The 12,242-nt window shown below is 47.3% G+C and overlaps 1 protein-coding gene across 1 annotated transcript in view; it reads left to right on the forward strand.

Moving 5' to 3' along the window:
• Window positions 1-9,023: 9,023 nt before the first annotated feature.
• Window positions 9,024-12,242, forward strand: part of ELOVL4 (ELOVL fatty acid elongase 4) — a 29,095-nt gene continuing 25,876 nt past the window's right edge. The window contains exon 1 of the mRNA XM_084513888.1: window positions 9,024-9,312. Coding sequence (XP_084370014.1) covers window positions 9,213-9,312 — 100 coding nt within the window. The 5' untranslated portion in view covers window positions 9,024-9,212. The remainder of the gene's footprint in view (window positions 9,313-12,242) is intronic.

Raw genomic sequence — 12,242 nt, forward strand, 5'->3', positions numbered from 1 at the left:
CCTTCTCCTTCCTCATGTTCCTGGACTTGGCTTACAGAAGGATTTGCTCCATAATCTTCCCAAGGAATGAAGTAGAGCCAGCTGGCCTGTATTTCCGAGGCTTTTACTCCTTGGCTTTCTGGGTGTGACATGAGGGGTGTAACTAGATGATTTTCAAGGCTCCTTCCAACCCAAACTATTCTATGATTTTACAATTTGCTTCCGTGGCCACAGGAATTTCCCATCACTGCAAGCGTCTGATGAGACAAAGATCAGCCTTGTATTTGTGGTGATAAAGTTATCAATATTTAAGATTTGTGAGGTCCATCTAAAATGTGTATCCTAATTAAAAAAAACATTCCTTTCAACTAAAAGCTAGCAGTCCGTGGCTGTTTCCAATCCCCCACTTCTGGGCTAAGATAATTGTGGGTCCTACAGGCTCCACCAGCAGCCATCTCTCCATGTTGTCACACACTCACTAGTTATTTCCTTCTCAGAACCGTGGCATTTAACAAGCTACTTAAAGAGTCCAGCCCCACCAGGGACAGGCACCTGGCCTCGTTAACCTGGGAATGACTGCATTTCCTCACCACTGCCTCGCCTCTGAAACGTCTCTGCAGTCACTTGGCAGAGGACGGAGGAGCAGAAGGGGGAGATGCTGTCTGAAAGGTTCTCTCACCACGATCACAGTTAGATGACCTGCCTTAAATTGTGCTTGTGTTATTACACGCTTGGAGTCCCTGTATTCTCTGACACCGTGCTGTGTCATGGTGCATGATATCAGCCATGCATCCTGCTTGGCTTTGTGTTCAGGTTGCTTAAGTGATACCCAGCTTGCTCTTCCTCAAATACTGGTTGTATTCCGCCAAACACACGGGAAGTGTGGGAACAGACTGCCAGTAAAGGCTGGGTCACCTCTCTAGCCTCAGTCTCCCTCTGCTTCTTCCAAATGAGCATCCAGATGAGTGAATGCTTCCTGTGCTTTGAGGAAGTTGCCCATCAATATCGAGCAGCTCTCCTGGGCTCTTTTGTCTTTCAGAGCGCCAACCCACCAGAAATTTCCCTGAAGTCCCCTCTGTCTAGGCTCAGAGTTATGATTCTGCTACTTGCCTCTTTTGCTTCCCATCTCCAAATCCTATGACTTAGAAGTAGACGAGACAAGCCCAATTCTCTCACTATTAGAATCATCTAGGAAGAATTAACAAATTCATATTATTAAACAAGTTTACATGATTATTATTTTTTTCATTTTGACATGTACTAATAAATTACTCCTCAGAGAATGTTAATACAATTGTAACCATTTTATTGTGCTCTTTACTGCAGCATCTTTGGCTTCCCTCAAATCTTCAGTTGCCACTTTCTTAATGAAAAGGCAAGTGTTTTATTTCTGTTGGTGCTTCTGTCTGCATATGACATAAAATACATATCCACAAATATTCTACCAAAGTCCTCACAGTCATGCTCATGTATACAAGCTGAGCATCTGGTCCAAGTGTTGCTTTGTGAATTCTTGAGGTAATTGTCCCTCCCTGGAGATCTTCAGAAGCCACCTGGATGTGGTCCTGGGCAACCTGCTCTGCGTGGCCCTGCTTGAGCAGGGGTTGGAGCAGGTGGGCTCCAGAGTGCCCAGCCAACCTCAAATGTTCCGTAATTTCGTGGTTCTGTGAATGCAAATTCAGAACTATTCTTCTGTGTCCACAATCACATCCATTCCTATTATTTTGGGGCAGTTATCTGTTTGATCTTTGTCCTGTGGACATACTTTAACATTAGATCCTCTTCTAGTGTCCAGCTTTCCAGGTTTTGCTTGTAGGTATCCTGCTCTGGTACACAGACACAACCTAAAACTTTGAGACAAGACTTAAGGCAAAATAAAGGTTTGTGACTAGACAGAGGGCTGACTGGAGATCACCACAGTCCACAGCAAACAAAATAAATATATCAAGTGTAATAGCTGCCTTTTTGTCATCTCAACAATTTAGGGTGTTACCTTCCCTTCTGGAAGTCTGTTTAGCTACCAGGTAGAGCCGTGACTCCTACCTCGCGGACAAGTGACTTCATTCCCACCAGGGTTTACAACCTTCGTGAAACCTTCCTGGATATTAATTGCCTCTTGCAGTGAGAGCGGATGGCTCACAGGCTAGCACCAAGCCCAGCACCGCAACACCCTGGGATGGGCACTACAAACCCAAGCAAGGAAGCACGGCACACTTGCATGGCAGCCCTTGCTGGGGATTTCCCTGCCTGTCCCCAGGCCAGAGATGGCTGTGTGGCAACCTGGGCATGGTGTGGGCAGGGGGCTGTAGAAGATCATTTCAAGCCCCTTTACAAGACAACAGCCTTTTTATTCTGCTTTCTTCCCAACATACAACAACTGAATATTCTCATGTTGTTAGTATTAGCTTTTTTTCTGCTTGTTTTGTACAAAAATATTCCTTTTATTATTTTTTTTTTTTGTACAAAAATGTTCCCAGTGTTGTTATGCACACATCCATCTACTACAAAAATTTCTGATGAGAACCCTGCCAACTAAAATGCTTTAATGCAGAGCTGTCACTGCTGGAAAATGTACAAGAACCCTCTTGAACTTTCATGAGAAATTTGTGATTTCACTATAATAGCGGAGGAAATGTGATGCTTTGCATGTGTCTGGCTTGCCTAGAACTACCTTGTGGATCTTCAGGTTCTCTTGAAGCATGGTTCTGGGAGTGAAGCCCGAGCTGATCATGCCTTAATAAGGCACTGGAAAGGTCCATGAGTTTATATGGGTGACTGAACAAGATTTATCTAACATCAGGAAGATCCCAACTTTTTTTTTTTTTTTTTTGATTCCATTCCAAAGAGCTGGCATTGCTTTTCTTGAGGCTTGATTGCACTATACATAAACTGAAGTTAATAATAATCCCTACTTATCTCACTAAGGTGTTATATGACTAAACTATTGTTTATAAAATTTATAACCCTGTGGCGAATACTTCCACATGATCTTCTGGGGATAGGGCACAGCAAGCCTCTAATGAGGACTGGCAGTCGGGCTCTCCATCAAGATCACACGGACCTGCAGAATATCCCAGTGGCAGAGTGAAAGGTTGAACGTGCGCCAGGTCGCACAGGTTCAGAGGGCCAGAGGCTGACACATCCTTTGTGTAACTCCTTCGCCACAGCTCTGTTCCCCTCGCATCCATCGCACAGATAATGGCATGCCCTGCGCCCTCGCTGCCACCTATGCTCACATGGTTGCAGCAGAGAGCGTGAATTAATGCACAGCTTGAGTAATCCGCACCCCTCCACCTAACGACATCGCTGTGAGCGGCTTCTGCAGGGGACTATGCCCTACATTTCAGGCCATTACTAGCACAGGAGCAAAGATGCAAAATCATCCCTGCAAACAGCTACACGCCTTCAGGTGGCTGACACACCCAGCCAAGTGGGCGCAGCAGCAGTGACACACACCTGTGGAAAAGGCTGGATTTGGTAGTTAGCAGGGTGCTGCAGATCTGACTATACATGTTGGTGCCGTTTCAACACCGTGCCCTCAAAACATCAGCTGATAGTTTGGCATCGCCACTCTCCGGCATGTACACATACGAATCCCTCATTGCAAAAGCGTGCTTGCCACACCTCACAAATGATAGATGCTGTGACAGATATCACGGCAGATAAAAATCTTAGCTGTGTAAAAGTATGAGAAACCATGTAAGAAAAGTATCAGTAGGGTGAATAGGAGATAGTGCCCATGCAGGTTTTTATCATCCTTGTGCCCGTGGAACACTTACTTTTAAAAGGAAGCTGAAATGCAGATAAAGCTATGAACTTGCACCTGCCAAGTATGCAGCAAATCTGATACACTGTGCGTTACACATCAGCTTTGGTTAGGGTGAAATCTCCCACAAAGGAAATCATTATAAATAAATCTCTCAGAATGGGAAACACTGGGCCGATGGCTCCTCTTCGGGACCAGTAGGAACAGCAGCAGCTGGGGTTGAATGCAGCTCAGCACTGCAGACTGATACCTCTGCTCGCTGACCAGATGTGCAGAAAGGTGGAGAAGAAATACCCATATGGAAATAAAATCCTCTGGAAACAAAAGGTGTATTTACATCATACGAATTCCCTCTGTTGGATCCGGCCCTTCAGTATTTAAGCCATGATATTAAATATATTTAAATTCTGGGTTTAGATAGAGCCCCAGCAAAAATGGTTGAGGTTTAAAACTTGCAGTTGGTATGGACTGGAAAAAAAACTGGAACACTGCTGCAGGTATATTCAGGTTAGGTCAAACCTAGTGGGAACTTACATCAAAGGTTCATTTTGGCCACAGTCCTCACTGAGTACTGACATCTCTGGATACTTTCTGAGACTTCGCTCCGAAATACTTATTTTGGAAAAATCTGTTTTGATGCAGCAAATTGTATGGGAGGACAGATGGCATCTAGCAGGTTGTTCAGAAGACAAAGGGCTGGATCTGTTTCAGATCCTGCTGAAGACTCTCTCTGTGTCAAAACTGTGTAATCCCTTAGTTACCCCACCTCAAATTACAGATGTAACAATATGTTACGTAATAAAAAAAATTAATTAGTGCTGAAAGACACATTGTTGGTATTAATGCTTTTTTTAAAAAAAAAATTATGGTTGTTTGAAAACAGCCTCTTTTAAGCTTGCATAGCATAAAAGTGCATTAAACCAGCCTCTACACTGGAGCAGGTAGCAGTTGTACTATTGCATGTGCACACACTTGAGCCTGTACTTGTTGATTCAAAGATCAGACAAGCTTTTTTGGCACAACTAGCCATCTTCAAAATGCGTATCAGCTATAAAGCTTTGATGCAAGGACCAGACAAATTTGATGGGCTGTGTAAAGAAATTTCACATGCTACAAACTAATTTACGGATCTATTTTAGCATCTTTCCTCTTAAAGCATTTATGAAATCAAATGAAAAATATGGTAGTTCAGTATCTAAAATATTTAGAACGCATACATTTTCTAAAATTAAGGTCTTCTGAACAATTTTAATTTGGTCATGCTTAACACATACAATAATTTGTACCCCTTTTTATTACAACCAAGTGAGTTGGTTGTCTCTTACCACATGGCTGAATATGTAGATCTGTCAAAATTGATTCAAGTCCTCTAATGGCTTCCCCAGCAGGGAAGTTCCTGGTTGTCATAATGCTCTTTGTAGGTGAGCAAAGTTCTTTTACTCCAGTTTATATCTTTTGATGAGCTGTCTGGAGGAGATCACTGGTGGCAATATATAAAGCTCCAGCTGCTTTCTCCCTAATACACCTCACAAATGTTACCCTGCATATCCTAGATGTCACTTTCCCCTCACAACACTCTCATTGCTAGCCTGAAGCAAACCCCAAGTGCTTTCAGTAATTGCAGAAGCATTGTCTCATTCATCAGATATTACATGTATAATAGAACACACTTCACTGAAATTCATGAGTAAATGCTTTTTCACGTGCATTGCTTACTGTACAGATCACCTGGACTTTGTAGCAGAATCCCAGAACCCCAGAATAGCTGGGGTTGGCAGGCCCCTCTGGAGGACACCTGCTACAGCCCCTGCTCCAGAAGGCTGGACCAGGACCAGGTCCTTGAAGGTCTCCAAGGAAGGAGGCACCACGGCCTCTCTGAGCAACCTGTGCCAGTGCTCCATCACCTGCATAGCACAGAAGTGCTGCCTGATGTTCAGAGGGAACCTCCTGTGTTCCCTTTCCCTGTCACATCTTCTTCTCACCCTCCCTTCACGTAAGAAGGGGAGGTCCCCCCAAGTCTCCTCTTCTCCAGGCTGAACAGTCCAAACCCTCAGCCTCTCCTCACAATGGAGGTCCCTTCATCATCTTTGTGGACCTTTGCTGGACTCTTTCCAGTCTGCCCATGTCTCATACTGGGGAGCCCAGAACTGGACCCAGCACTGCAGGTCTGGCCTTACCAGTGATGAGTAGAGAGTAAGTATCACCTCCCTCGACCCGCAGGAAATACTTTCCCTAATTCAGCCCAGGATGCCATTAGCTTTCTCTGTGCTAAGGGCACACTGCTGGCTCATGTTCAGCTTGGTGTCCACCAGGACTCTGAGGTCCTTTTCTGCAGAGCTGCTTTCCAGCTGGGTGGCCCCCAGCATGAACTGGAACAACTGGGGTTGTTCCTCCTCAGATGTTCTTGGTGTTTCTCCCCAGGTAACATTTATACTGCTATTTATTTTGGTCATGAAGAATGAGTACATGGCTTGAAAGTTCTGAGATGAGACATCACATTGCTTTTTTTACAAACAGGTCTGGAAGGAAGACAAATTGTTTGTGTCTTGGGGTATAAGCAAACCTCTAATAGGAGCTGGGAGGAGACCTTCCTTGGGGCTAGATATCCCATAACTTCCTGTTACCTTTTGCACCTTTCCTGAAGCACTCTGGCTCACCCGCTGCCAGCACAAGCACCCTGCAGCACTGGACAAGTGGCCGGAGCTTAGCTGGGATTTCCTGCATTCCTCTGGGGTTACCTACAATGGGCCTGCCTTTTATGAGAAAAAAATTGCCCATCTGAGATGCCAGGTTTTAGGAACACATGGATTACCTAGGTTAACAAGTAGAAGATGGCAGATCTTGTTAATTAATGACATTGAAAAATCATCTTTTTTTGGACTACCTTTTTGGAGATTTCCTTGGATGCTTTTGGGTGTTTTTACTTCAGATGCCTTCCTCCTTCTCCTCTCTTTAAGTAGAAGACATGGTTCTCAGTTTTCTTAGAGCCAGCACATCCTGCTGGGTGCACAAAGACAGGAAACTAGCTGGGATGTGTTTGGAAGTCCATAGACCTACACCTAATTTCAAAACCATTTCCATTTGTTTGCAGGTTGAAAGTTAAACTAATAATAGTTTGTCATAAATTTAATCACATTTTTTAAGGCAATGTCAGTTCTTCAAGAACAAGAGAAGTTGCTCTTAGACTGCGCATCTCCTCCCTGTTGTTCATACGTTGCAGCTCTGTTGCTCTTTTCAAGCTTTTTCAAGGCTTAATTGCTCTGCAGAGTTAGGTATGTACAATACCATTATCAATATAAAGGAATTTATTGCAGTCAAAGAAAAGGTATTTAAACCAAAATGGAGGAAACAATAAAATGGATCATATACATATTTCATATACAATAATTATTATTGGTGTAATTGTGCAAAAAAGTCATCCATGGAATAAGGATATAATAATTCTAATAAAGAAGTGTATCTGTGCTGTCGTATAAATAATACCTTTTATGAATACGTATTAATATTGCTTATCTTCATTGGCTTATCTATATGCTGTCTTATTCCTTTTTGTTCCTTGCTAGGCTGTGGATCTTTACTCCGTGTGTTAGTGGTGCTCTGCTTAGTCCACATCTTGTGTGACATCAGGAGCGGTACGGGACCGTGACCTTTTGTCATGTTCGACCATTCAGTAGCCTGTCTGGATTCAAACATTTGGCTAAGACAAATGGCTATACACCAGTCTGAAGTGTATAGCTTGTTCTTCTGGTTTCCTTTCAATTTAAGAGATAACATTAACAAAAATCGAAATCCTTGCTTCAGTTGATGCCAAACATACTCGTGAAGTTGCTACCTGCACAGTGCTATGCTGCAGTGGTTTCACCTGAAGGAGGCACAGGAACCACAGCTAACACCGCGCTGTCTGCCTGCAGCTGGGGAAGCAGGTTGGTGTTCACTGCGCCCTACTTGGTGACAGATCCACTGCAGGGCTCTCACCAGACCTTCTGCAATGATCAGTGTCATCAGAACAGAATGCAACCCAAGTCAGTACGATTGATGCAGAGTTTTGATTGACTCTTCCCACATGAGAGAACAAGCAGCCATCCATCCATTAGCATATGGCAACCTTACTTCAGCTCCAACTTCCATGCAGCATTGGGATAAACTGGACCACCCTCTCCATCCAGACCTCCAGAGGATGAGCTGGCTCCTCCTTCTTTTCCCAGTGTTAGTGATTCCTGCTCCCAAAATGCTGGTTTTCCAAGGTACAGCAGCTCTGCTCGCCGTGGAGCAATGGCCAGTGTGCCTCTCTCGTCCGTAGGGCTGGGATCAGCGCTGCCAAGGCAGTCCGGGAGCCAAGTGGCAGGTGACTCACCCAGCAGGAGGAGTGCTAGCTGTGCTCATGAGGACCAAATGACAAATAAATAACCCATGGCACCAGTGTGCTGGGGGAGGGAGAGGTGGGTACATCTCATCTGCTGTGTGGCAGAAGGAAAGCTCGCGACATGGGCAGACAGGCTCCCCTCCTGCCCCTCAGTGAGGAAGCCATCCCCATATGTGTATTTCAGCCATCCACGCTGTGTGGATCACTGGGGAGAGAGTGGCAAGCCGGGAGGAGGAGAAAAGAAGCAAAGGGTGGCAGGAGCAGCTGGCGCACCCACATCAGGCAGAGGGCTTGTCTGGGTTGATCCCGACGAAGCAGGACTTCACCCACAGCACGTGCGGCCTCACCTACTGCTGCCTGTGCCACGGAGGCTCCTTCTGCAGCCTTCAGCGGCAGCCTGGGTGGGGAAACCCCTCTGTGCCATGAAATCACCATTAAAACTCGTGTTGAGGAGATGGAGGAGGGCGTGCAGGTGCGAGATATGTGTTATTAGTGGATGGAGAAGAGTGGGTTGATGCTGGTCAGGGAAAGACCACCAGCAGTGGGACAGGGAGGCGGAGAGGTCTGCTCTTATCAGTGCTGGGAGGGGAGGCAGCGGGAGATGAGGTTTCTTGGGGAAGATGACCAAAACGCCGCTGCCTCAGTAGGGACGACCTGAGGCGAGGCGAACAGGTGAACACCTGAGGCGAAGCGAGCGCCTCACCGCGCGGCGCGGGAAGGCCACGGGAGAGAAAAAAACAACAGGAGACTGAAGGATTTATTCCCAATTCTGTTAAAAATTTTTATTTAGACGATAAAATAAAAGGCAAGAGCAGGCTTCCCCTCGGCCTGCACCTGCTCCCCTCAGCCGCCGGGGCCGGCCCCGCGCCTGCGCCCGCCGCCAGCCCCCCCCCCGCCGCCCGCCGCCCGCCTCCTCGCCCTCCTCCCTGCCCGCGGGGCGCGGGAGCCGCTGACGGGAGCGAGGCGGAGTCTGGAGGGAAGATACCGAGAGATAGAGATTTAAATCACATCCCCGGCTCTACAAGGGCAGCGGCCGCCGCAGCCCCGGCGCAGAGCCACGGACGCACGCAACCGAGAGAGGTGCTGCCGGCTCCGCTGCTCGCCATGGGTGCCGCTGCCGCCGAGCCCCCCCGCGCCGCCGGCCTCGTGTCCAGCGTGCTGAACGACACCCTCGAGTTCTACCGCTGGACCTGGAGCATCCGAGGTAACGCCACCGGCCACCGGGAACCGGGCACCGGGCACCGGCCGCCCCCCCGAGCCCCGCCGCCATCACCGCGCCCGGCGCCCCCCGCCCGCGGGGGCAGCGGCGCCGCGCTCAAAATGGCTCCGTTGCCAAGGCGACGGCGGGAGGGCGGGCGGGCCGGGGAGGGGAGGGGGGCACCGCTCCTCGCTGTGTGGGGGGCACCGGGGGGACCCCCACACGGGGGGTGCCGCCTTTCCCCGCTTCGCAGCCGTGTCCCCGCAGCCTCCCCCGGCTCCCCTCGGTCGCCACAGCCGGTGGGCAGCCGGCTGGTTGCGGCGAGCCGGGCCCCGAGCCGGCTGGCAGCGGCGTGTGGCAAATGGTGGAGGCCGGGCGAGCTGGCTGCGGGCGGCGGTGCGGGTGGGGCGGCCTTAAATAATATTAGATAATGTTAAATAATGTTAAATGTGCAATATTGAGTGCGAGGGGGCTGGCTCTGACGTCCCCCGGGCTCGCTGCGCGCTGACACCCGGCACGGAGGATGCTGAAGGAGGAGAAAATGGTCCCGGGATGTGGAGCTGCTGGCGCTGGGGCAGCAAGCCAGGCGCTTTCCGTCGCTTTCCAGCCGGCTGTGCCACGATCCGGGCTGTTTCCTTCCAACCTGGGCATGCACGGAGCACGCTGGAGTGAGCACGGCCACCGAGGTGTCTTGTGGCAGCCCGATACCCAAAAACGTGGGGCCTGGATGCAGGCTGGGAGCTCGCTGCTGCACCAGCAGCCCTGGCTTTTCCGCCCCCCTCCGTTCTGCCATCTGCCAGATAAGGAATTAATCTTATCTCATAGATGGAGGGGCTCACTTTATTTTTAATTTTTTTTATCATGGAAAGCCTTCCCGGCTATCCTCTGGGTTTTGCCGTATTTTAAAGATTGCTAAGCCTACGTGCATCGCTCTCCTTCGCCCTGTGCAGCCTGCCGGGCTGTAAGATGAAACGAAAATGCTTGCAGCAGCACTACGGGTAATCTGCCAGCGCCAGCTCGCCTTGCCTCGTGCTGCAGGCACCTGCTCCGAGCTTCCCGGGTAATGCAGGAGGGATGCTGCTCAGCCAGGCAGCTGCAGTTTTGGATGGGCATAGAAATAGGTGTGGGTACCAAGCTGACGTCCTTACAGATTACTTGCTTTGTCTGAAAAAGGATTTCGAGTTCTGATCTGTTTTCTGAACTTCAAATGTGTTATTTAAGTTCAGCTGCAGACTACATTTGTTGTCAGCAAAAATCCCCCCCCCAAAAAAGAAAAACAAAAAACGCAACACCCCAAAAAAGCTACCCCCCCCAAAAAAAAAAAAAAAAAAAAAACTAACAAAAAAAATCCAAGAAGGAGGGATTCCTTTATGTAAGGAATGTAAAGATAAGTAACTCACATTAATACTATCCATCCAGTGAACTTTTGCTTCCTCTTGCACTGCTTTGGAGAGCCTTAAGCAGTGTTAGGATGCCACTGTGATGGTATCTAGAATATGCCCAAGTCCTTGCTAATCCTGTGCTAAATGATTGCTCCAAGTTCAGTGGTGTTGCTGTTAATGTGGGGTTCCGCTATGGAGTGCATCAATCACCTTTTGCGTAAGGTGCTGAGAGTTTCAGGTTCCGAATTTCAGTGACTCCCTGCAAGGACGGTTTTGGACAGAGGCTAAGTCACATCCTACTCGTGTCACCATTCTTGTTTGTGCCCAGCCTTGTGTAGAAACGAGGTCCTCCTGTAGTTCTTAGGGTCAGGGATGGATATATGAAAGGCAGTATCCACACAACGTAGCTACAATGTAGCTCCAGATAAGAAAGTGCCATTATGAGGCAATGCTGCGCTACTGTGTAATAAAATCATATTTTAATGACCAAAGTTCCTCTTCAATACCTGCTCAGTTTGCAGCTTTCCTGCACGTCTTCATTCAGAACAAGACGTTGTCTCTATTTGTCATCTTTGAGCGAATGTATGTTAAAATCATGAATTTGGCACTGTTGTGTGAATCCATGCAATTCACCTTTGTGTCAAGAACAGCAGTGATGTTGCTCAACAGACAACACAAATTATGGCATGCAAGACCATTGCCCAACTTTCAATATCATTAAATAAAAAACTATACCACGCAGCAGAGTTGCTCAACCAATGATGCCATGCAATACCATTACACAATAAATCATACTGAAACACTACTACACAGCAAAATTACACAATAAAATGTGAAGAAATTTTATTCCCACTACTACTCCTACACAAAAACTTCCCATTCATATAAAACCAAAGTTATTTATTCCCCAGATTATGCTTCCATTTTCTGTTGGATGCCCAGGTCTGTCCTCAGCCCCGTTGTCGACGTGCAGCTGGATTGTCCTGCCAGCAGGTTTTTTTGTCTGTTGTCCCACACTCCTGTGATGGGACGGCATGCGACTGTGCCAGAGTGTCCCGCGCAGTCTTGTGCCACTTCATTTTTATGCAGTAAAGACTTAGTCTTTCCTCCTTTGCTTTATGACATTTAAAAAGCAACCAACCCTTTCTGAGGTCAGAAAGAACCCCAAAAGGCTCAATATATGATAAGCCTAACTGGATTTTTTTTGAATGATGTCACAACTTTTAATACTAAGCCTGCTGTCCAAAGCAGATGCTGTTTGTTTTACTGTGGTCAGTTTCTTCAGCCTTGCATTTGGAAATGCTAGCAATATTCTTTTTTCCCCATATATATTATTAATATATATTTTCAGCCTTAGCAATGCTTAGTATGTGTTTTTCTCTGTTAATTTGTTTGAAATACTTTTTTTTTCCCCCTCTCCTCTCCTTCCTTGACTGCCTTTTTAGACCCCTGTCATGAAAGCCTGAAATCCACCGTCACTGTGTATGTGCCTGAGAAGGCTGAGGATGGGTTGGGAAGCCATAAACTTCACAGAGAGGTCGAAAGGGCAAAAAC

This window comes from Aythya ferina (assembly GCF_964211825.1).
Source record: "Aythya ferina genome assembly, chromosome: 3".
Lineage (NCBI taxonomy): Eukaryota > Metazoa > Chordata > Aves > Anseriformes > Anatidae > Aythya > Aythya ferina.